A 23,330-nucleotide genomic window follows, 5' to 3' on the forward strand; every position below is an offset into this window, starting at 1 on the left:
ATCCCATTATTCTTACTAAAACCCTCTTGTACTACCTATGATATGCTTTGGTCAAATATAAGTTATTCAGCTCAAAACAGGGGTAACAGAATGAGCTTTTCTGACCTATTTTAAGTAGAAGGTGAGCCTAGCTAATCCCTTTTGACCTTTAAGGGTACGGCTTGAGACTTAGTATAGGCTCTTCTCTGGAAGTCACCCCAACCATCCCGCATACACAAAACCCTCTCTCTTGAGGTTAGTGGTGCTTACAGCCTGGACTAGCTGGCCTAGCTACAGATGTTGGTTAAAGCCCAGGTTCCCTTTTCATTCAGGCTGGTAACTTGCCCACTTTGCAGCGAGGACACAAGCTAAGTCACTCAAGTGCTGGTAATCCAATGCCTTCCCTCAGTTCCCCCATGTGCCCAGGAGGACAGACTAGTTCTCCCATAATTCACTGGGAAAGAATCATAGAGCGACTCAGCTCACTGCAGCACAAAGAACCATGGGATACGCCCCCAGAAGTCCTAATGACAAATACAAGAAAGTGTAGCACCAGTGAGAACACAGTGAGGAGGATAAGGGCTTTGCAGTGGCTGCTCACACCATGGCTAGTCTAATGCAGGTGTTCAGAGCTAGATGCCAATCACCCATACTAACTGCAGTGAAGATACACTCTGATCTATGAATCTCAAGTAACTCCTCCCTCCCTTTTGGCATTTACACCTAATACATATACTCCTCATCAGCTCCAAGATCCATCCTTCCATCCCCACAACTGGATCTCTTGGTCAAGCCCTTATGTCCTATCTTAACTACTGCAGAAACTGACACACTCATCATCCCTTACCAGCCAATACAAAGAGGCAGCTGCTAAAGTTATCTCCCTTGTCTGTCAATTTGATCACATCACTCCCCTCGCTGAATCCCTCCACTGGCTTTTGTTACAGTAACCCCAGCACATAGCTCATACATAGCACTTATCAGCACATCTCAAAGCATTTTACAAAGGAGGCAAGAATCATTATCCCCGTTTTACAGATGAGAGGAGAAGTAACTTGCTCAAGGTCACCAAGCAGGCCAGTGGCAGAGCCAGGAACAGAAGTCATGTTTCCCGAGTTCCAGACCTGCGCTCTATCCACTAGGCCACACTGGTACTTGGTCACCTCCTTTAAGGTTTATGCAACTTAGCCTTCCCTAGTTGAGATTCACATCCCCCTCCACCTGCGAACATTCCTACTCTTATGTGCCCCACAGAGTCATCTCAGTGGCCCCTAAGCATGGCTCAACATTCCAGAACATATCCGCAGGGGCTAAACCCCCTTCACTTCTAAGTTCCTCTTAAAAGACTTAAGTCTATTATGCCGACTATAATGGATCTTGATGATGCATATATAAAATTCCCTTCTTTTGTTCTCCTTCCCAGACCTTTATCAGCCCTTAGACTCTGCGTGACTCTAATAGGGACTGACCACTCTTGTATGTCTGAAAGTACTTAAACCAGTGGTGGTCAATAGGCCAGGGGTCGGCAGCCTTTCAGAAGTGGTGTGCCGAATCCTCATTTATTTACACTAATTTAAGGTTTCGAGTGCCAGTAATACATTTTAACATTTTTAGGTCTCTTTCTATAAGTCTGTAATATAGAACTAAGCTATTATTGTATGTATAGTAAATAAGGTTTTTAAAATGCTTAAGAAGCTTCATATAAAATTAAATTAAAATGCAGAGCCCCCCAGACCGTTGGCCAGGACCTGGGTAGCGTGAGTGCCACTGAAAATCAGCTCATGTGCTGCCTTTGGCACGCATGCCATAGGTTGCCTACCCCTGCAATAGGGCCGCGAGCCAAATCCAGACCACCAGATGCTTTTGAATGGACCCCAAAATCTTTTACCTTTTTTTTTTTAATTATTTCCTCCGGAATCTGGAACTTGACAAAAAAATAATTGACTACCCTTTACTTAGAGACGCCGTGGAGTCTCCATTACTTGAAGTCTTTAAATCAGGATTGGCTGTCTTTCTAAAAGCTATGCTCTAACTCAAACAAAAGTTATGGGCTGGATGCAAGAATCACTGGGTCGGTTCTATGGCCTGTGTTATGCAGGACATCATATTAGGTTATCATAGTGATCCCTTCTGGTCTTTAAATCTATGACTTACTAGGGAAGCTGAAATTCATAAGACTCTAGGCCTTTAAATTTTGATTTGGGACTTCAACCATCTGAAGTCTGGTCACTCAAAAGAACAAGTGCTCTTGAGAGCCTTCTATTCCTCTTCAGACTCTCAGACGGTGCCAGACGGTGGATAGTATCACAAAGAATGAGAATTTTATACCCTCACTATCACTTCTCCAAACTATACACACTAATGTTAAGCATTACTGAGCAAAGATTTAATTGGTTCTACAGCCAGAAAGGCACGAGTCCCATTCAAACTAACGTCATACAGGACAGCACATTTCCCCACAGAAAAGAACAGTGAGAGCTTAGGTAGCAGTCTAATCTTCAAAGTGCTTTACAATCATTAACTAATTAAGAATGTAAGACTCCACAGCAAGACAGGTATATATAATCGCCCTTTTACAGATGGGGAGGCAAGGAATCAACTTGCTCAAGGCCACAGAGTGAATAAATCTGTGATGGAGCTGGGATTAGAATTCAGACCACTGGAGCAAAATCATGCGGGCAGATGATGAATAAAGAATACAAGGAGGAATCTAGAACACTTTCTAATTCTACAGTACTTCCCAAGAGGATCTCCAAATTGCTTAAGAGTTCCTCCCTTTTTAGGTTAGTTTACCACCATTTTACAGAGTGGTGGACTGAAATTGACTTAGATTTCTTCCTTTCTCTTCTCAAACCAAAGATCAAACAGCCAATCCTTGACAGAGCCAGGAACATGACCCAGGAGTCCTGACTCCCAGTCCCCAGCCTGGACCACTTGATAACACTCACAAGTAGCCAGAAAAGACAGCACAAGGTTTGGATGTAGAGCAATGGTTCTCAAACTTTTGTACTGGTGACTCCATTCACACAGTAAGCCTCTGAATGCGACCCCCCCCCCTTATAAATTAAAAAGTGTTTTTAATATATTTAACACCATTATAAATGCTGGAGGCAAAGTGGAGTTTAGGGTGGAGGCTGACAGCTTGTGACCCCCCATGTAATAACCTCACAACCCCCTGAGGGGTCCCAAACCCCAGTTTGAGAACCCCTGATGTACACTTTCCTGTAAAATGCATTCCAAGTAAATTTGTAAAACTTGCGGTTAATTTACTTAGAGACGCCGTGGAATCTCCATTACTTGAAGTCTTTAAATCAGGATTGGCTGTCTTTCTCAAAGCTATGCTCTAGCTCAAACAAAAGTTATGGGCTGGATGCAAGAATCACAGGGTACAGTTCTATGGCCTGTGTTGTGCAGGACATCATCATAGTGATCCCTTCCGGCCTTTAAATCCATGACTTACTAGGGAAGCTAAAATTCACAAGACTCTAGGCCTTTAAATTTTGATTTGGGACTTCAACCATCTGAGGTCTGGGTCACTCAAAAGAACAAGTGCTCTTGAGAACCTTCTATTCTTCTTCAGACCCTCAGACAGTGCCAGGCAGGGTAAAGAGATAGGCTACAGAGAGGCTGTTGAGATAATCTCTGCCAGCTAGAACAGTTCCTCTGAAGGGAAGGGAGCTACTGAAAACACTTAGCAAACGAACCCACCTGGCTATGGGGAAGAGACTGGCAATGTGCTTTTAGACCTTAAAATAGCAACAGTGTTCATTCTCAGACTTCCACTGGGGACTACAGCAGTAGCTGCTCAGAGCAACAGTTGTTCCCGAGACAGGAAGGGGGTTATTTCTATCAGAACACAAGTCTTTAGCCTAGCTAGTTTAACAAGTCAATTCAAAAATCTCTTCTTTAAAGACACTGAACTTTAGCCAACTACCTGGGTGAAATCAGCTCTTGTGGACATGGAGGTTCACAGCAGTCACCCTGCTCCACAGCAAGTACAGAACTCTGGAATGGGCACACAAGGAAAGCAACTGAATCTCCAGTGGTTGGAAACTAGGACAGGGCAGAGCACTGGAGTATATATTTCAGAGATCGATCCCATCACTGGTATCTCAAGGTGGTGGAAGAGGGATATGGTCCATGTACTCTAATAGGGCTTTTCTGTCTCAAAATGGAATGGATGTATTGCTTCATACTCAGTGGAACTGGCTTTTTATTGCTAACAATCTGCAGAACAAACCCTTCCTACTCAATGCAAAGTTTCACTAATATGATCAGCAAGAACTCCATGGCCACAAGGATGAAGCTGCAGCAAGTATGAGTACAAGGGCCACTTGCAGAAAGGACCAGCACAATGGGGAAATATGGGCCAGTGACTAAGGTACCAGCCTAGGACTTGTGAGACCTCAGTTCAAGTACTCTGCTCTACCACAAACTTCCTGTGTGACCCTGGGCAAATCAGTTAGTGTCCATGCTTCAGTTTCCCCATTTGTACTGCAGGGATAATAGCACTGCCCTGCTATCGTGAAAATAAATACAGTAAAGATGGTGAAGCACTCACATATTAGGGGGCCAGGTAAGTACTGGAGAGTGATTTTGGAGTTTCTTGGTTCAGTGGTCGTTTGCAAGGCAAGTTGCTTTAGTTTGAATTCCTGGTAGTGCAGCCTCTTTTAGACACAGCCAGTCACTGACTGCAGAGCTCTGAAGCCAATGAGGCAAACCTTAACAGAAAGCTTCATAATGGTACCACACCATAAGGCACACCACACTAGCCCAAGCTAGAAACCCAGGCTCTTATTTCCACATGAGCCACAGTCAATTGCAATTGCTCCAGCAATTTACAAGGGAACTACAGAGTTGTTGCATCTTCCGAGAATAGCCTTATGACACAGATAATACCCAGCACTTATCTAATGCTTTTCATCAGCAGATCTCAAAACACTTCACAAAGTTGGGATGCATCATCATCCTCATTTTACAGCTGGGGAAACCGAGGCATAGAAAGGGCAAGGGACTTGCCTAAGGTCACCCCGCAGGCCAGGGGAGAACCAGGAAGAGGAGCCAGGTCTCCTGAGTCCTAGTCCAGTGCTCTACCCAACCTACCTAATAAGACAGGAGGGATGACATTTTCCATTACATCACAGCTAAGCCAGGAACAGTACTCCTCTTCTGTGTCCCTGTGCTTGCACCTCAAGCAGACTACCAACTGAAGCTGTGCCTGTGTTTTGATAGATTTATGAAGGCCAAAGAAATTGCCAGACCGGATCATACCCAAGGTCCATCTATCCCAGTATCCCGTCTTCAACAGCAGCTAGCACCAGATGCTTCAGAGAAAGGTATGAGAACCAGACAGTGGACAGATGTAGGTTAACCTGTCCCCCACATGGGTTTCATCCTAGTCTATGACAAAGATTGAAACGTAAGGTTTAATATTCCTTAAACCAGAATTTTTTCCAATTAACTGTTACACCCTGGATATTCTTGAGATCCATTTAAATATCCAGTCTCTTTTGGTAGTGGCCTCAATGACTTCTTGTGACAGCAGAGACCAAGGCTCAAACGAATATTAAAGCCAAAAGAAGCAGGTGCTGATGGAAGCTTAAACCCATTTTGTTAGTGTTCAGGTTATTTCATTTCATAATTGCAGAAACTACTGTATGTTTGATCTTTTTCCTAGACATACAATTCAGGGGGCACACATGCACGCACACACAGAGCAGCCACTGGAAAACAAACTGGGAAAGTAACAGAACGTCCCATACAAATGACAGCCCCATTCTCAGAGCAAAGGAAGTTTAAGATGGATAATGTACAGGAGAGGCTTACTAAACAAAAAGCACATGTAAACAGAATAGCCAGCCAGCCAATTCAGGTAGATCAATTCAAAGTACATTTAGACATGACAGTTCCTTCCCTCAACACGATTCAGCTATTGCACAACCTGGTGCTGTTTGCAAGTGTTTGGCTTTCTGATAAATATGAAATGCAGCACTCCAGAAACAAGCTACTAATGCTTGGAAGTCCGGTTGCTTCAAAGACTGAGCTTTTGACCAAAAGCATCTCATACCAAGCCAGTAGTTTTGGCTCTCTCTCAACTGTTAAAAAAGTTACCAAGGGAAGAAGGCAGAATTAAAGGAAACACAGAGCTAAGCATCAGCCATGGGGGAACTTCATGAAAACACAATGCCATTAGAGAGATGCTTTCCATGGGAACATCAGAATGACTAGCTTAATTTGCAATTCAAGGCACTTCTATTTAAGAAACACCTAGTCTTTTTTAGCTTCCATACAGCCAAACATGTACAACCCACCACCCTCACCTAACAAATGTATCCAGATATTTTGAGTTTCATTTTAGATTGAGAAATAAAAAAGGACTACCAATGTGCTTATCTGACATTAATCAGAATCAGAGTCACAGATGAGGCGATATAGAGCAACTTTCTCAGCTTAGTGTAACCAGAAGGTTAACAGAAAGGATTGGGACTCATGGGTTCTATTCCCAGCTTTTCCATTCACTTGCTACAATGATCTGTCTTCCCGTGTGAGGCTGTGGTAATTAGAGGGTTTGGGTGGTATTTCTGGTATGTTTGCTCCCTCTACTTGGAATATGTTACTGCTCTTAATCTAAATCAAACGGTCTCAAACTTATTTTTAAAAGGGGGGAGGGAATGGACCATACCATTTTTGTCTCATGGGCATCACACAGATCTCCTTCCCAGTCTCAAATATCCCTGCAACTCTACAGCAACTGTGGACATGGAAGAGTCATGTTAGGGAAATATTTAACATGCTCTTATCTTCTTTCAGCAAGAAGAGGGAGCTCCGTGCAACGCACTGATTCTCACAGACTGCTAGTGAGCATGACATGGGCCACAGCTGAGGAACCAGTGTTCTGAGCCAAGTCAAATAGAACTTGATATTACAGAGATAGACAACTTATAAATGCTTGTCAGAATATTGTACAAGCCAGATAACATCTTTACGCTTTATCGTTTCATTATAGTAGCACCCAGAGGCCACAACTGAGATCAGAGGGTATTGTCCTTAGTGTTGTGCAGACAGTGGGGAAACTGAGGCACAGAAATGACGTGACTTGCCCAGTGTCAGAGGGCTGGCAGAAAGGAAGGATGGTCCAGTGTTTATGGTGCTAGCCTGGGACCCAAGAGACCTGGGTTCAACTCCCTGCTCTGTTACTGACATGCCCAAGGTCACACAGGGACTTCTCAGTCTCTGTGCCTCATCTTTCCATCTGTCAAATGAGGATACCTCCCTCCCTTAAAGGAGTGTTGTGAGAATAAGTACAGTCAAGACTGTGAGGTGCTCAGATACTATAGTAACAGGTTTCAGAGTAGCAGCCGTGTTAGTCTGTATTTGCAAAAAGAAAAGGAGTACTTGTGGCACCTTAGAGACTAACCAATTTATTTGAGCATAAGCTTTCGTGAGCTACAGCTCACTTCATCGGATGCATACTGTGGAAAATACAGAAGACGTTCTTCTGTATTTTCCACAGTATGCATCCGATGAAGTGAGCTGTAGCTCACGAAAGCTTATGCTCAAATAAATTGGTTAGTCTCTAAGGTGCCACAAGTACTCCTTTTCTTTATAGCAACAGGGGCCATATAAGCATCTTACATAGCCTGTGGCAGAACCAGCAATCAAACCCAGATCTCTAGAGTCCCAGCCCACAAAGCAATCCTGTCTCTGCTTCAGTTCAGCCATCTGCAAAAGACTATAGTGGTACATCCCTTCCTCACAATCATGTCACTTGGCTTAACTAACTAGTGTCTGTAAAACAGAGACATGGCACTGGGAAAAGGCAGGGTATTTGTGAGGTGCTGCTCCCACGTTCTTCACCATTGGCTTTATTTGTAGTCACTGCTGTTACAAGAAGTTCCCATCTACCAAGCATAAATCACCATTGAGCACTAACTGGTACAGGGACATCAGACCTTACCAAGACCAGCCTAACCAGTTTGGCAAGCATTACCCTACTCTCTAGCCTCCAAGTAGGGAAGAAAGGGTGATTTAATAGCCCAGAATAAAGCTCTGCAGCTGGGACTCCCCCATCGTGTGACTGTTAAGCCACAGAATGATATTTTACCCATTACACTTCTTCATAAAACAAGGAAACAGAACAGACAGTTAGGGTTCATAAGGAAGTTTCATTTGTTTCTGTCCCCAAGAATTTATCACATGAAATGTCAGGGATAATAAGGGGAGAGAAAAAAATAGCAATACTGTATTAGAAAAATGCCAGCAGAAAAAGACATCTGCAGATATAGCTCCCAGCAGGAATTAAGAAACTCAGGACTGGAAAAGACAGTAGGAAAAATATCAGTTTTGTTTGACACATGTGCTAGACATACTGCCTACTACAAGACTCCTGGGTTCTATGCCTCACTCAGCTACTGACTCTTTGGTTGCCTCTTAGGCTGTGTCTACACTAAAATGAAGTGAGCTGTAGCTCACAAAAGCTTATGCTCAATAAATGTGTTAGTCTTTAAGGTGCCACAAGTCCTCTTTTTCTTTTTGCGGATACAGACTAACATGGCTGCTACTCTGAAAACTAAAATACTGGTATAGTTTAGTGTGGGTACAGCTATATCACCATAAAGATGCCTTATTCCCCTTCCAGTATAGGAAGAGCTCTATCAGTATAAGACATCTTTATAGTATTATAACCTACATTAGCATTTGCACCAGTTTAACTGTCAGAAAAAAGTTACACCACTAAGGATACGTCTACACTGCCCACGTTACAGTGCAGCCGCGCTGCCGTGGCAGCGTTGTGACGTGGGCATTGTAGACACACTTTATCGCCAGGGCGGAGCTCTCCCGGCAATAAAAAAAAACCACCCCGAACTCCGCTCCCGGCATTAAAGCGCTGTCTATACTGGCGCTTTTCAGCGCTAAAACTTTTGTCACTCAGGGGGGTGTTTTTTCATACCCCTGAAGGACTACACTTTTAGCACTGAAAGTGACAGTGTAGACACAACCTAACTAACAGTAAGTGAAAACTCTTTGGAGTAGAGCCCTGTGCGGATATAAAATGTGTGTCCGCATCGATCCACAAACATGGTCTGCAGAAAGCCCCAGATATAAAGCAGATATCCGCAGATTTGCAGGGCTCTACTTTGGCGTAAGAGCCTGTCTTCCTCCATGACTGTGAAACACCTAGCATGCTTTGGGGCCATACATCAACAGGAGACTGGGCTGCAGTTAACTTCACAATTTATGCTCACCTCACACCATGGGAAATCACCATAGCTTGGACCTCCTAACAAAGAAAAAAACAGCAACTACACACAGAGCATCAGCATGCCTTAGAATCCATACACTGCCTCCTTTGCTGGGAAGTAGCAGTTAGGCCTTCCCACTCATAAGAGCCAGGCAGTACCAATCACAATATTTCCACTTAGCTCATCATCAGCCTCACAGTGGCATTTTTGTCTGTTGGGTTTTAATACCTCCTTGCAGCTAATATAATCCTGAAAGCTGGACTTCCCCAGTTGGGAAGCCAACCTGAAGAATAAATCTTAAGGCAGAGAGAAGTGGGAAGTACATCACATAGGGAGGTTGCTCTGGGTCTCAGAAGCTGGACTTCTGCTCCAGTTGAGAGCTCTGCTCTCAGCTATGCTGCACCATTAGCATGAGGCAAAAGGCGCAGAAGGAACATGTTTAAGCAGTAAAACATCACGGATAGGACCAGAGTGCCCATTCAAGTAACAGGCAATAAAGCCAAAGACTTCACAATTTTCTGCATCCGCCACACTATGCAGCTATATATTTTAAAATATCATTAATTTCCAACTGATGTAGGTATACGTGTAAAATGCACTTCCTGGGAGATTACTGAAATCCCTGCAATAGGGCGGCATCCTCTGCCAGTGGGTGCATTTGGGAGGGTTAAGAGATGCATATGATTTCACCAAGTAGGATGTGAAAACAGCCTTGTCAAACAACCCCTGTTTATCTGAAATGTTTCTGGGACAGCAAAAGCATTTGGATAATTGAGAGAATTAGCCAATTCCCATGGGGGGTGAGGGTGGACAGAGACCCTGAGAAAAGGGAGTTTTATGTTAGAGGAAACAGTGTAACACTGAGCTGTACACACAGAAGTTTTTACTTCGAGGATGAAATAGACGTGAGTTTTGATGGTCCAGACGCCTGAAATATTTATCCACAATGTTCTAGATAACAGAAATTACAACACTTCCTGTTTTTAACCTCAAAATAGTTGACTCTACCTTGAAAGCAAGAGGTGCTCAAGCTAAATTTTCCACCTAAAACAGTTTTTCAGATAAGGCCCACCTCAGTTTTGATCATGAAAAGCCATCACAACACAACAAAGTAAACTTTGGCGAAGCGCTGCTTTTCAGTTTAGATGATCAGAGAACTAAGGGTGTAAATGGTACATGTAAGTCTTGCAGGTCAGGACTTAGCTGAGTTGGAAGAGTTGCATGGAAAAGGATTCCATACAAACCCCCTACCCTGCCTTTGATGCTGTTATCCTCTTAAAAGCACAAGATGACTCCAAAGTTAGAAAAGCAGCAAGAGATGGAGATGCACTATAGTTTGTCTTCCTTGGTTTCAGTTCTCTGACACATCTCCACAACTCCCTCTTAACACTGCCACAGAGTTAAATTCTTATTTTATTGATAATTCAGATTCCTGCCAACTCTCCAGTCCTCCAGTTTTAACGGACGCAGATGACTGAAATCTTGGCTCTGAATTATGTTCTGCTTTTGCACCACAATAGTCTACTTGCAAACCCACCCCCCCACCCCCCAAGAAAACAGGGAAGGACATAGCTAAAGAAGCCTAGATAATTAAGACAGTCCAAAGTGTCAGAGTCAGAGATCTGCATTCTCATCATCCAACCATACACACAGGGATAAGGGAAGCAGAAGCTTTATTTTTGTGCTTCAGCAATTTAAAGTTGAGGCAGCTGAAGAGAGATCATGGAAACAGCTTTAGATCAACCATGCTTAAATGTCAGCCAAATTTAGTTATTTTGAATAAATTGTTAAGCACACAAGATGAAATGAATGTTATGAGACCAGTTAATAGAAACAGAGGGAGCCTCTCCCCATTTTGAAGTCACATTCCTGCTCATTTAAAGGCACCTACGAAAAAAAGTCTAAATCTAAGGAGCACCAGGGCACGCAGTGAGACCACATCCAACTTCATCCCTATTGTAACTCCACTGACATAAGGCATGGATTAGCAATCAAATGGTCCAGCTAGGGCCCTCTTGGCCACACAATGCACAAGTGTATGTACAGTACACAAACCCACACCTCCCTGCGCTTTATTAGCAGAGGGGACACCACCACATAGCCGTCTCTGGACTGGGAGGGAAGCCCATTTTTGAAATACCTTTTCTTTGGACAAGGGGAAGGGGAAGATTAAGTAGCACATGGCTGCTACAGAGCATCAACCACTGAGAATGAATCAGACTTCATGGAGTGAAGGCTGTTATTAGGATAGAAGTCCAAGATCTTTCAGACTGCCAGGTCCACCCCTTGCCAGGCTTATCTAATGCAGAATGTGTGTGCAGGTAGTTATCCTACCCACTAAACCAGTGAGCAAGTCACACAGGATCTTGTCCTGCAATGATTCTCAGCACCTCACGGGAACCAGCCCAGAAGAACAACAGCACCCCACCTCTCCCTTAATGGATCACATTCAAACAGATCCTCTCCTTGTTTAAAAAAAAAAAAGTCAGGTATAACACAAAGCAATGAATAAATTACCTTCTGCTATTACACAACCTGCCTCAACTGTACTCTTGAAAGAGTGTTCACTCTGCCCAAGAATACTCTTTACAAATAAGGTTGAAAAACACCTTTTGATTTCCCTTATGCAGTTAAACAGAACACTTGGAGGGATCCTGGCTGCACAGCCAGCCCCTTCTTCTCTCCACAAATCAACTCCAAAAAAATCACTGATTGTGAGAAGCTCCCATCTACAGCAGGTCTCAACTCACAAAGGCCAGGGGAAAAAAAAAAGAGGTTAGATTGGTGTATTTCCTAGGAGCTGTTTCCTAAATTCATCCTGGGGAAGCAATTTGCTCACTAGTTGTCACTTCTCGCACACACACCCATGAAAGAGCAAACCACCACCACCTCCCAAAGCATCTTGAGCTGCATCAAATGAATGAGGCACTGGAGATAGAGGTAACCCCTTGGGTCTGAGACCTAATAAGGGCATAGGGAGATACTGAGTGAGCATGAGAAACCCAAGGAAGGACTAGATGTGATACTGAACAGCAGAGAAGGCAAGGAGATTCAGAGCAGGGGGCCATTTCCCTTGCCCAGTCAAAGCCCCCATCATTCATCATGGATCCATGAGGCAATTAATATGTGGGAGAGGAAGAAGAGATGGAAATGGTCCCTGCTCCAAACTGCTCATGCACCCCATAGGGGATAGATCAATCCACTGCCCTCTCCTTCCCATTTCAGGGAGATTGTGTTGAGGGTGGAACATTAAGGGGGCACAGAGCCACTCCTACATCATCACTCATTGGCCTTTGGGTATAAGAACTAGAGAGAGCGCTCTCTCATTCCTGCAGCATGCCTCTCTTTCGCCATGGGAGTGTTACAGGGTTCTACAAGTGTCCCTGCACCCTCTCTACGGTGGGGAGGATTAGGAAGATACACAGAGGTCTATAGATTTGTGCACAGTCTCTCCCTTACCTGTCTCCATATCTCATTCACCAAGGAGCAGTTAGTGATGAAGTACTGGGGGGCATGGGTACACATACAGGGGTTATCTCTGACCTGCACCACCTCCCTTCCGTTCACCATGGAACTGTAGAGTATGGGAGGCATATAGGGAGCTACTGGGTGGGGGTATGTATGCACATATAGGGGATTCTGTAGGAGTCTCCTGCCTTCCTGTTCCACATCCCCCAGCACAGAGAGGACCAGGTGGATACGTAAGGACCCAAGAAGGGTGCATAGCGATCTATGGAGAAGAGGCAGGCTCCCACCCCTCACTTTACCATAGAAAACATGAGGAAGGAATCTATAGGGGATGGGGTATTACCCACTCCATAGCCCCATAGTCACTGCCTGCTCGATGTACCCCATACGGTGCAGGGAACCCCTCTTCTGCCCCCCCAGCATGCCCTCCCCTCAGCAAAACATGGAATCCCGCCCGCCCGTGGGGTAGGAACCCCCCAGGCCCCTACCTGCTCCGTGTCTCTCTCATTCACGGTGGGGAGGGGGCTTCGGCCGCTGCTCGACATCTTGCCCCCCCCTTGGCCAGCGGCTCCTGGGGCTCCGGCAGTTCCTGGGGCTCAGGCCGGGGCTCTCCTCACACCGCTGGGGGGCGGCCAGGCCACCACCATGGGGGAGCCCCAGGGGGAAGGGGGGACTCAGGGAGCAGGAGGGCGCCGGGGCTCGGACATGGGTTTCCGCGGGGCCGCGGTGAGGGAAGCCCGGCCCGACAGCTCAGGCGAACCCGAGGACGAGGCGCAGGGACCAGGCCGCGCCGCCGGGAACCAGGCGTGCGCGTAGGCGAAGGCTGCGCGGAGCCGGGGCTAAGGAGATCCGGAGGCCGAATGCCCCCGGCCAAGCCGCCTTCTCCGCCCCGAGATCCGGCTCCCCTCAGCGCATCTCACACTCACACAGCAGCAGCTCCCAACATGGCTGCCGCCGCCGGCCTTCGGCCATTTCCGCCCCCTTCCGGAAACATCCGAGCCGCCCGCCAGAGCCAGTTTCCGCCGGTTCCGGAAACACCAGCCCCCCACCACCACCTGCGGGCGCCTCACGGAAACACTCGACTCGCCCTCCCTCACCATCGCCTGCTCCCGCCTCCTTCCGGAAATATCCGAGACAGCGGGCGCGGCCCCTTTCACGGTCGGTCATTTCCGCCTCCTTCCGGAGAAACCCGAAGTTCACCTTTAGGGCAGCGATCGGACATTTCCGGACGATCGCCCGAGAGTTCCCGAAGGCTGAAGAGCACCAGTTTCCGGAAAACTCCCCGCCCCCGCTGACGCACCCCTCGGCAATTTCCGGAAATCAACGAAAATAGCCGAAGAGGCTCGGTTCTTTCCGCCTTCCCTAGGCGAGCTCGGGGACGAAAGCCGGCGGAGCCGCCCAGCTTCGGCTATTCCCGCCACTTTCCGTAAATAGGGTCTGAGTTTGCATCTGAAGGGGTTCATTCTCCGGTGAGGATGAGGGTAGCAGGGCTAGAGGGGGGGGAGAGAATAAATCACCCATCCGGGTACCTGGATATGAAAATTTGCACACACAGATGCACACCTGATTGTGCAAATATGTATGCATGTACACACCTGGTTGTGCAAACATCCACAAGTGTGCGTGTACACCTGGGCACATCTACATAGGCACACATGGTAGGGCTGCAACAACTCCAAACGCCAGCGCCCAGCCATCAATGTGCATGCAAGTCATAGTATCATAGGACTGGAAGGGACTTTGAGAGGTCATCTAGTCCAGTCCCCCACACTCAAAGCAGGACTAAGTATTATCTAGACCATCCCTGACAGGTGTTTGTCCAACCTGCTCTTAAAAATCCCCAGTGACGGAGATTCCACCAGGTAGGCAACTTATTCCAGTGCTTTGCACCCCCACCTATACCTGCGCCCCCTGGAGACACAAGACTCACCTGCACACACTCCCTCCCGGCCCCACGCACACCCGTGCGTCTCTTCCTTCATACACCTACAAGCAGCTCTCGGGGAAACACAGGGTCCCCTTCCCCTCCCAGGGTCCTCCTCCGTGCATGGGGTTGCTGGTGCTAACCCCCTCTTCCCCCCTCCCCTCCCCGCCCCCCCCAGCGCACGGGGCCGATCGGAAGCCTTATTTTTCTCATATGACCAGACCCCGCCTTCTCTGCTGCTGGTACTGCTGCCAGAGTCTCATTACCCAGCTACATGGGCTGGTACAACTACAGCTTGGGACTGAAGTGCGCCAGCAGCGGCACCTGCTGGTCAGAGGTAGACCTGCAGTTGGTGGGCCCACAGCTCAGGGCCAGGGGCAAAGGCTGGTGCACACGGGACGCCGCTGGCGCTTGGGGGCGCTCAGAACCCCACTCAGCGTCCTCGAGATGCTATGGGAGCAGGCTGCTGTCGACGACGTCCAGCGCCCCCGTTAGCCCAAGCTGGAGTGTGCGAGCACCTGGAATTAGTTGGCGGCGGGGGGGGGGGGGGAGACACAACTGCACATGCATATATCCCCCGCTGTATGCATAAAACCACAGCTACATGCACATAGTCATGTGCAAACACACATCTGCTTGCACAGCCATGTGCACACACTCAGGCACTCCTACCCTGAGTCACAGCTGCCTACACACACCTATGCATCTCGACATGCAAGCACATCCACACGATTTCCCAGAGTCCCAGTCGCATGCATATACCCACACCTGCATGCGCACACATGTGCAACAGCCCTTTACCCACACACACACTAAAGCAGCGGTTCTCAAACTGTAGGTTGCGACTCCATTTTAATGGGGTCGCCAGAGCTAGCTTAGACTTGCTGGGGCCCAGGTCCAAAGCCAAAACCCAAGCTCCACTGCCCGAGGCTGAAGCCAAAGCCTGAGGGTTTTAGCCCTGTGTGATGGGACTCAGGTTACAGGCCCCCTCCCTGGGGCATCAGTTTTGTGCCCTCCCCCACCCCCTGCCCAGGTCAGTGGGGCTTGGTGGGCTCAGGCTTCGGTTCCCCCTCCTGGGGTCAAGTAGTAATTTTTATTGTCAGAAGGGGGTCACAATGCAATGAAGTTTGAGAACCCCTGCACTAGAGGATGCTCATATACTGCGTGGCCAACATTAACACAACCAACGTGGACTGGCTGATGCTTGCATTTGTGGATCGTTCCAAAATCTGGGTCTCTGTTGGTCTCCCTCCCCCACAAACTAAATACCCTGTAAAGAGGGTAGATTTCAACCAGAGTGCTAGTGCATAGGGAGCTAACAAGGAAGCAAGTCGAGCCCTTAGTGGGGTGCAGCACCAGGTGGATTATCAAAACTGTTGTGTTCAAAACACGCCATGACACATTCCACATCACAGCAAAGCTACATGCTGCCTGTCCGCTTAGCAGCTTGGCACCCAGCACCTAATCAGCAATGGGGGACTGCTGTTTGGGGCCCACTCCCCAGGGATCCCTACCCAGATGTAATGGGTAACACACCAAGCATCCGATGAAGTGAGCTGTAGCTCACGAAAGCTTATGCTCAAATAAATGTGTTAGTCTCTAAGGTGCCACAAGTACTCCTTTTCTTTTTTACACCAAGCAAAGTTTTCAACTGCCAGTTGAGGGTTCCAGGCATGAACAGAGCTTCATGCCACATCTGAATGTCAGCCCAGAATCATACAGAGTGAGGAACTATTCTATGCAGCTTTATTGTTGTTCTGTGTATCTCAGGATCATGTCGACCAAAATCAGGGACCCCATTGTCCCAGAGGCTGCACAGACCCCAACTGAAATCACAGTTCCATAGTAAAGGCAGCCTAGGCTTAAAATCTAAACAGACAAAGGTTGGGAGGAGATATGTAGGCCCAAAGAGGGGAGGACTCTTGCCCAAGGTTATTGTCAGAGCTGGGAACAGCACCCTGAGTCCCAGCCCAGTTCTCTACCCACTGGGACGCACTATTCTCCATGGCTGTGGTTTGCAAGCCTATAGGCAAAGGGACACAGGCACAGCCAGGGCTTGGACCCAAGAGTCCTGGCTCCCAGCAGCCCGTCTTTAATTGCAGCTAGGGCTCGTTGAGCCAGACTGACCTGTTGGAAGGGGGTTACATTCTTTCTTTCCCCCCCAAACTCCTGAGTCCTGGGGCTGGTGCCAGGGACAAGGAATGCCTGATAGCAGCCAGCTGGGTGTATGGGGTGGTGCAGAAAATTACCTCCCCCCACCCCCTGCAGCTTCCAAGGCAGCAGGGAATATGCAATATGGGGGCAGGAGACCAATCCACTCACCCTGCCAGCAGGGGGCAGTGTTACTCTCCAATAGCAACACCTAGCAAGATTTTAAGGGAACTGGGGAAATGCAGGTTACAAAGGCACCAGCCCCCGTTTACTGGGGGGTCAGTTGCAGGGTGGCCATCCCGTGGCAAGCAGTGCCCACTGGCTCTATGGCCACCTGACAGGTTGGGGCTTGCTCAGGAACAAGGGGCAGGGCCCAGGAGTGACTGGAGTGGGTGATTTATGGCAGGGCAGCAGAGAGAATTGTCCCTGTGCAGAGATGCTGCCCCGATCTATGCCCCACTGCTGCTGCAAGGCATGGAGCACACAGCCTCCTGACATCCCTGCTCACATGGGCGGGGTGCCCCACATAGCTGGGGGCACACAGTTTCCCAGGCACCCTCTAACCAGTCAGTTGGCAATGGCAGTTCTTACTGGCAACTGGAGCCTGGAGTTGGGGACAGGGGACAGGTTAGGGGAGAAAAGAGGCATGGGTTGCCTTGGAGGGGGCACATTGGTGCCCGGGTCCATGGCAGTGCCTGGAGGAGGGGACACAGCAAGCTCCAGTGGCTCCAATGCTGGCCTGGGAATCCAGGCTGTGGGAGGGGTGTGGAGTCTAGTGAGTTTGAGCAGGGAGGCTGCAGGGCCTGGCACAAAGGGCCTTGGGGTGGGGGGTCTGTGTGGCGTTACGGTAACACAGGTGCCAAGTAGCAGAACCATGGCTGATTGGGGAAGGTGGGAAGATTTCTGTGCCAGAGACCGGAGGGTGGAACTAAAAACCCAGTCGGCAAACAGCATGTGTGTGACTGGCAGGCTGGTCCCAGCAAGGCTGGACTGGAAATGCAAGAGGAGGATAATGGGGGCGGGGGAAGCTGACCGGGCGAGGGGTGCAGCAGAAGGCAGCCTAAAGGCTGGGGGGCAGCAGAAAGCTGCCCACGTGATGGGGGAGACAGAAGGCAGCCCACAGGGGGAGGGGGGAGGACCTAGAGGGGAGTGCAAGGCATTTCACAGGCTAGGGGCCAATTTGGGGGGCAGCAGAAGGCAGCACATAGCCTTGGGGGCAGCAGAAGGCAGCCCGCTGACTGGGGGGAGGAGAGGGGAGTGGAAGGAGCCTGTAGGGTGGGTTGAGGAGGGGGGAGTGTAAGGAAGCCTGTAGGCTGTGAGGAGAAGGGGGACTGTGTGTCAGGATTCCCTCCCCCAGCTCTGCCTTAGAATAGTAGTTTCTACCTATAAAGCCCCATGGAGGACAGGAGGAAGGTGCTGGGGGGGCCAGACACATGATCAGGTGGTGAAGGCAGGGAGCTACTTTGCTATTAACCCTTCACTGTCTTGTCCCCACCACCCAGCAACCCTGACTGCTGGACTAAGTGCCTGGGTTGCGGAGGCTGGGACTCAGCTCTTCTAGCTGCAGAGGGGAGTCCTGAGCACCAGCAGTGGAGAGGGGGTTCTGGGCACCGCGGGGCGGGGGGCTCTGCAGGGACGATGTGGAGGAGCCCTGCCCGCAGTGGAGAACCAGAACAAATCAATGGCTAAAGCCAAGGGAGGAGCAAGACACACCACCACCAGCTGGCATGGCCCTGGGGGTCATTGGAGGCACCACACACACTGCCCCCCAGCAAATGGGGCCCCGCCTGGGGTTGGGAGGGCCCTAAGGCCTGTTCCATCCCTTGGCATCTCTGCTGGGGCTGCCATGGGCTCCTCCATAGCCCCCAGCCCCCCGAGTCTTCCAGTCCTGTGCCCCCCAGACCCCTTCCCCTCCAACCCCCTCTGAGCCCCTCAGTCCTGTATCCCCTGGACCCCTTACTCTCAACTGCATCTGAGCCCTCCAGTCCTGTGCCCCCCAGACTCTGCACAATCCTGTGCTCCCAGACCACTTTCCTCTGAGCCTCTTACCCCCACAGTGCCTCTGCATCCCAAGCCCCTCCCCTCCCAAGGAGGTGGGGGATGCAGCCCCTGTGGCCAAGGCGGAGCTTTGGCCAAGGGCACGATGCCCATCATACACATAGCTGGTTGGAGATACGGGGTGGGTCAGGCTGAGGAACCCTTGTAGCACCCACAAAGGGGGTGCTTCCAACAACAGGACTTGTTTAACAGCAGGGGGAAGCTGCATGGGCTGGGGGGTGGGGGGCGTTGATGGGTGGGACCATGTATAGGATGGGGGGGGCATGCTGAGATACGTGACAACATGCCTGTGATCGAATATGCATGGAGGATGTTGACATACACTGGGGATGTGCAACAGACATGAGCACATACATGGGGTTTCTAACATATATGACAACATTCATGGGCATTAACACACATGGGTGATGCTAACATGCATGACAACAAAAATGAATTATGCTCACATGAATGGTGGGTGCTAATACATGTGACAACATATATGAATATGCTATCATGGAGGGAGGGTGCTAACATATGTGACAATATGCATGGGAACTAATATACCTGGAGGATGTTAATATGCATGACAACATACATGAAGTATAACATGTATGGGAGACTAACTTGCTTGGAGCTGCTACCATCATAACCCAGTGCTAATGTGCATGGGTGCTAACATGAATGACTACATATATGGAATGCTAGCATGCATGACCATGTGCATGGGGGATACTAACATATCTGAGATTGCTAGTAGCCATGGCAACATGCATGGAGACAGTAATACACATGGTGTTCTTCACATGCTTGACAGTAGGCCTGGGGGTGATAAGTCAGACACTATGCAAGTATAGTCTTTCCCCCTTAGCTTCAAACCTATGCTATGCTGAGATGCAGCCACCACTGGGGAGGCATAGCATAGGATTCGGGTCAGGGACACCACGCTAGAATCTTCTCCTGCAAAGCGTTCTGGATAATGACGTATGTAAATGGTTAACCCTGCTGTGCTCAGGGGGAGCTTTGGGCAGGTGGTCTCTGGGGCCAGGTGGGTATGCCCTAGTCAAATGAATAGGGTTATGGGATGGCAGGGGTTAAGCCCTGTGTCCTGGCCTGACTCCAGCTTGGATCTTTCTATTGCCACCCACCTCCGCAATTCTTCCTCACTGTGTACCCTTAGGTGTTAAACAGTCTCTGTGACCCACCCCAGAGGTGGCTGCATCTCAGCTCCAGGTGAGGAATTCATCTACAAACAGCCTTCGTGCCCCACTCCAGAGGCAGCTGCATCTCAGCACTAGGCGAGGTGTCCCTGTATCAAAAGCCCTCAGCTCTGCCCCAGAGGTGTCTGCATTTAAATGCCTCCCCTTGTGTTGTTACTCTGAATCCCATCCCCCCCCCCCCCCCCCGTGCTGCCTGCTTTAAATCCTGCAGTTGGCACACCCCAGGCTAATGGGTCTTCGCAGGGAGTGGTGCTGATGGGTCCTCCGGAGCCAGGTCAGCTGATCACCACCAACATGGTGTCTGTCAATACCCATTAGAGGGCAGGGAGGCAATAGCACTGTGTCCCAGCTTCAAGGCAGCACCTGACTCAAGGCTGGCGTGGGGGGAGCTATCCAGCTGCATGCACCCTCTTCCTTGCATTGCAACCTCTGCAGACACCAGCTACTGTCCGATCACCCTCCTGCCCCATCCTGTGCCAGCCTGTGTGCACATGCCCTGTCCATGTGCTTCAGAAGCAAAGATGCAAGGTAAGAAAGGGCTGTTAGCACCCACTGTGAGCTGGTGTGTGCCTTAGCACCTGACATGCCAGCTCCCTGCCCCCCCTGCAGGCACCCACCCTGCTATCTCCTCAGACTCCCCATGTGTACTTGATGCCAGCTGGATCATTCCCCCTAAGGGTCTGGAAGGAAACTCCCACCAGCACACCTGCAGCACTGGCCCGTCAAACAGGTGCATTATGGGGGTTGAGGGACCCTAGGTGGGCCCAGTGGTCTGTTCCAGGGTGGAGGAGAGGGAGGGATACCAGCTGGATTGGCCCATTGGTCTGATCTGGGGTGGCAGAGAAAGCGAAGGATACCAGGCTGGGCCCATAAATCTAATTGGGAGTAGATGGGTCACCAATCTAGCTGTATCTACGCCCAGGGCAGGAGTGGATTAGAACCAGGGAAGGGCTGACTGGAAGGGAAGGATATGAGAGAAGCACATCAGAGGTTGGGAGACAGCAGTGCCTTGGGGGGGTGGGATGCTGTCATAGATGGGGAGGCAGCACTATCATGGATAGGGTGCTGTGGGTGAGGGGGCAGTTGTGCCATGGGGGAGGCAGTGCTGTGATGTGGGGAGCCAGCGGTGTCACATAGGGAGGGGGACAATGCTCATGCTCGCGGCCTAGCGCAGGGGACAGTATTGATTTTTCTGCTGGGCCTGTTCTGCCTGCAGGGAGATCTGTGGCGTCAGAGATCGACCGGGTAGCGCGTGGGTGGGGCAAGTTGCTTGTCTCAGCAAGCTCCGTCCATGCTTGGGGCAAGATGTGGGGGGGGGGAAGGGCGGGGCGGCTCCAACAGATACCTGCAGGGCTGACCCGTCCCCCTATCCTCCTCCCCAGGATTCTCTAAAATAGCACAACCCCTGCAGCATCCCAGTGGGCGCCTCCCAGAAAAAGCTGCCTCCCGTCCGTCCGTCTAAGTTGATCCCCTGTATCCCATTCCCTGCCCCCTGAGCCAGCCAATTCCCTCATCCTTTGGCTGGATCAGAGCCAGCACCCCCTAGAAGGAAAAGACCCCAGATCCCAATACCCCCCTGTTGGGTCATTAAAAATAAGCTTAGACAGCCACTGCTGGCCCCAGTAACAAAGCAGAGCTTACAAGCAAGTTACACAGTTCATGTGAGAAAATAAGTGGGGAGAGAAGGGGGTTGAGACTCAGGACTCCTGGGTTCTGTTTTCAGCTGTGGGAGGGAATTGGGGTCTCATGGTTAGGAGAGGGGGAATTGTGTCTATATGTTACTCTGCTCCAGCCTTGGGAATAGAACCCAGGAGTCTTGACTCTCAAACCCGCCCCCCCCCGGCTTTAACCCACTTAGACCCCACTCTGTGCTGAATAGAAATCCCAGAGTGCTGACTCCCAGCCACCCACTCTAACCCACTCAACCCAAATCCCCCCTGGAGATAGAACCCAGGAGTCCTGATTCCCAGTGGCAGGAGAGACAATCTGATAGAAAGAGAGACAGAGACCCCAGACATGTTTTATAATGGTTAGTTCCATTCTCCCCCCACCTTTCCTGTTTAGCTGTGACAATGGAACAGTCCCAAGAGAATCCCCCTCCCCCCCCCCGCCTGCAAAATTATGAAAGAGATTTACAACTCAGCACGGAGTGACCCATTCTGATTGGCTGCTGATGACATAATTCCTGGGACCCCAGGAGTGGGATCTCTGTGGATGAAGCCAGCTGGGTAGTGCACAGTGGGTCTGGCCCTGCATCTCTAGGGAGCACCCCCACCACCTGCACACTGCTGGGGCAGCCCCAGACACGCAACCACACAGACCCAGCACTGGGCTATAGGGTTGGGGGATCAGCCTGGCCCAGGGTGAGACTGAGTGTCTGATTGTACATATACACTCATGTTTACATGCACACCCACCCGGCACACACACACACAACTCATGCCCACATACCCACGTGCTTAAATGCGCGCATACCCTACACAAATATACACGCATATTAGGGAAATCTTTCTAACGCTAGGTCTAGCTCTGGAATAGGCTTCCAGGGGTAAGGTCAGCAGCAGGGATTCCACCCCTTTACCCTCCCCATCCAAGCAATAGGCCCCATTCTGCTCTCCCTCCACCCAGGGGCATGATTCTGGAGTCCTTGAGGCACTTCCGGATTTGCACCTAACCACAGGATCTGGTCCTGGCTCTTTGAACCCAGCAAGGCGTCCCAGAGGGCATATATAGTGCCTGGTTCACTGCTTTCCTCCTTGAAATCCCCAAGGAGCCAGAGCTAGGAAAGCCCATTTAGCTCATGGGCATGACCGGACTGTGCTCAACCCTGGTGACTCATAGCTTTGGAAAGGCCCCATGGGAGGGTGCACCGGCTCCCACGCCAGCAGCAGTGGCAGGGGGAAAGAGGATGCAAGGCAAGCAGTCCTGCAGCGTGACTGCTCCTGAATGAGGGATTCAAAGAGCCAGAGCCCCCAAATGCTGCCGCATGCCAGCTCTACCAACAGGGCTAGTCCAGATGGGCCAGACTGTGGGGTTCAGTATGGGAGTAGCTTGAGGTCCACCCTAGGGATTTGTGGGATGGGTCCAGAAAACGGTTCTGTCTACTACGCACACACGTACGTATAAATAAAGGAACACTGTTTCACGTTCTAGTTCCCATTGACTCCAGTGGAGCTGTGCCTAATTTACACCAGCTGGGGATCTGGCCTCCGATGTTGTGGTACCTGAGTCACCTCCACCCCATTACCTCACCAACAAATGGGCAGGGACCTGGAGCTGTTGGCTCCAGCTCAAGAAGTTTCTCATTGA

General features: G+C 49.8%; 1 protein-coding gene across 11 annotated transcripts in view; it reads right to left on the reverse strand.

Moving 5' to 3' along the window:
* MARK2 (microtubule affinity regulating kinase 2) overlaps window positions 1-13,655 on the reverse strand; it is a 104,655-nt gene extending 91,000 nt beyond the window's left edge. For 4 of the 11 annotated variants that reach the window (XM_074957919.1, XM_074957918.1, XM_074957916.1 and 1 more), the window contains exon 1: window positions 13,178-13,649. In XM_074957919.1, coding sequence (XP_074814020.1) covers window positions 13,178-13,234 — 57 coding nt within the window. In that variant the 5' untranslated portion in view covers window positions 13,235-13,649. Of the gene's footprint in view, window positions 1-13,177 lie in introns of all 11 variants that reach the window. The other 7 variants (XM_074957915.1, XM_074957910.1, XM_074957905.1 and 4 more) reach the window with 3 other exon arrangements.
* Window positions 13,656-23,330: the final 9,675 nt, after the last annotated feature.

Source organism: Natator depressus, chromosome 7, assembly GCF_965152275.1.
Source record: "Natator depressus isolate rNatDep1 chromosome 7, rNatDep2.hap1, whole genome shotgun sequence".
NCBI lineage: Eukaryota > Metazoa > Chordata > Testudines > Cheloniidae > Natator > Natator depressus.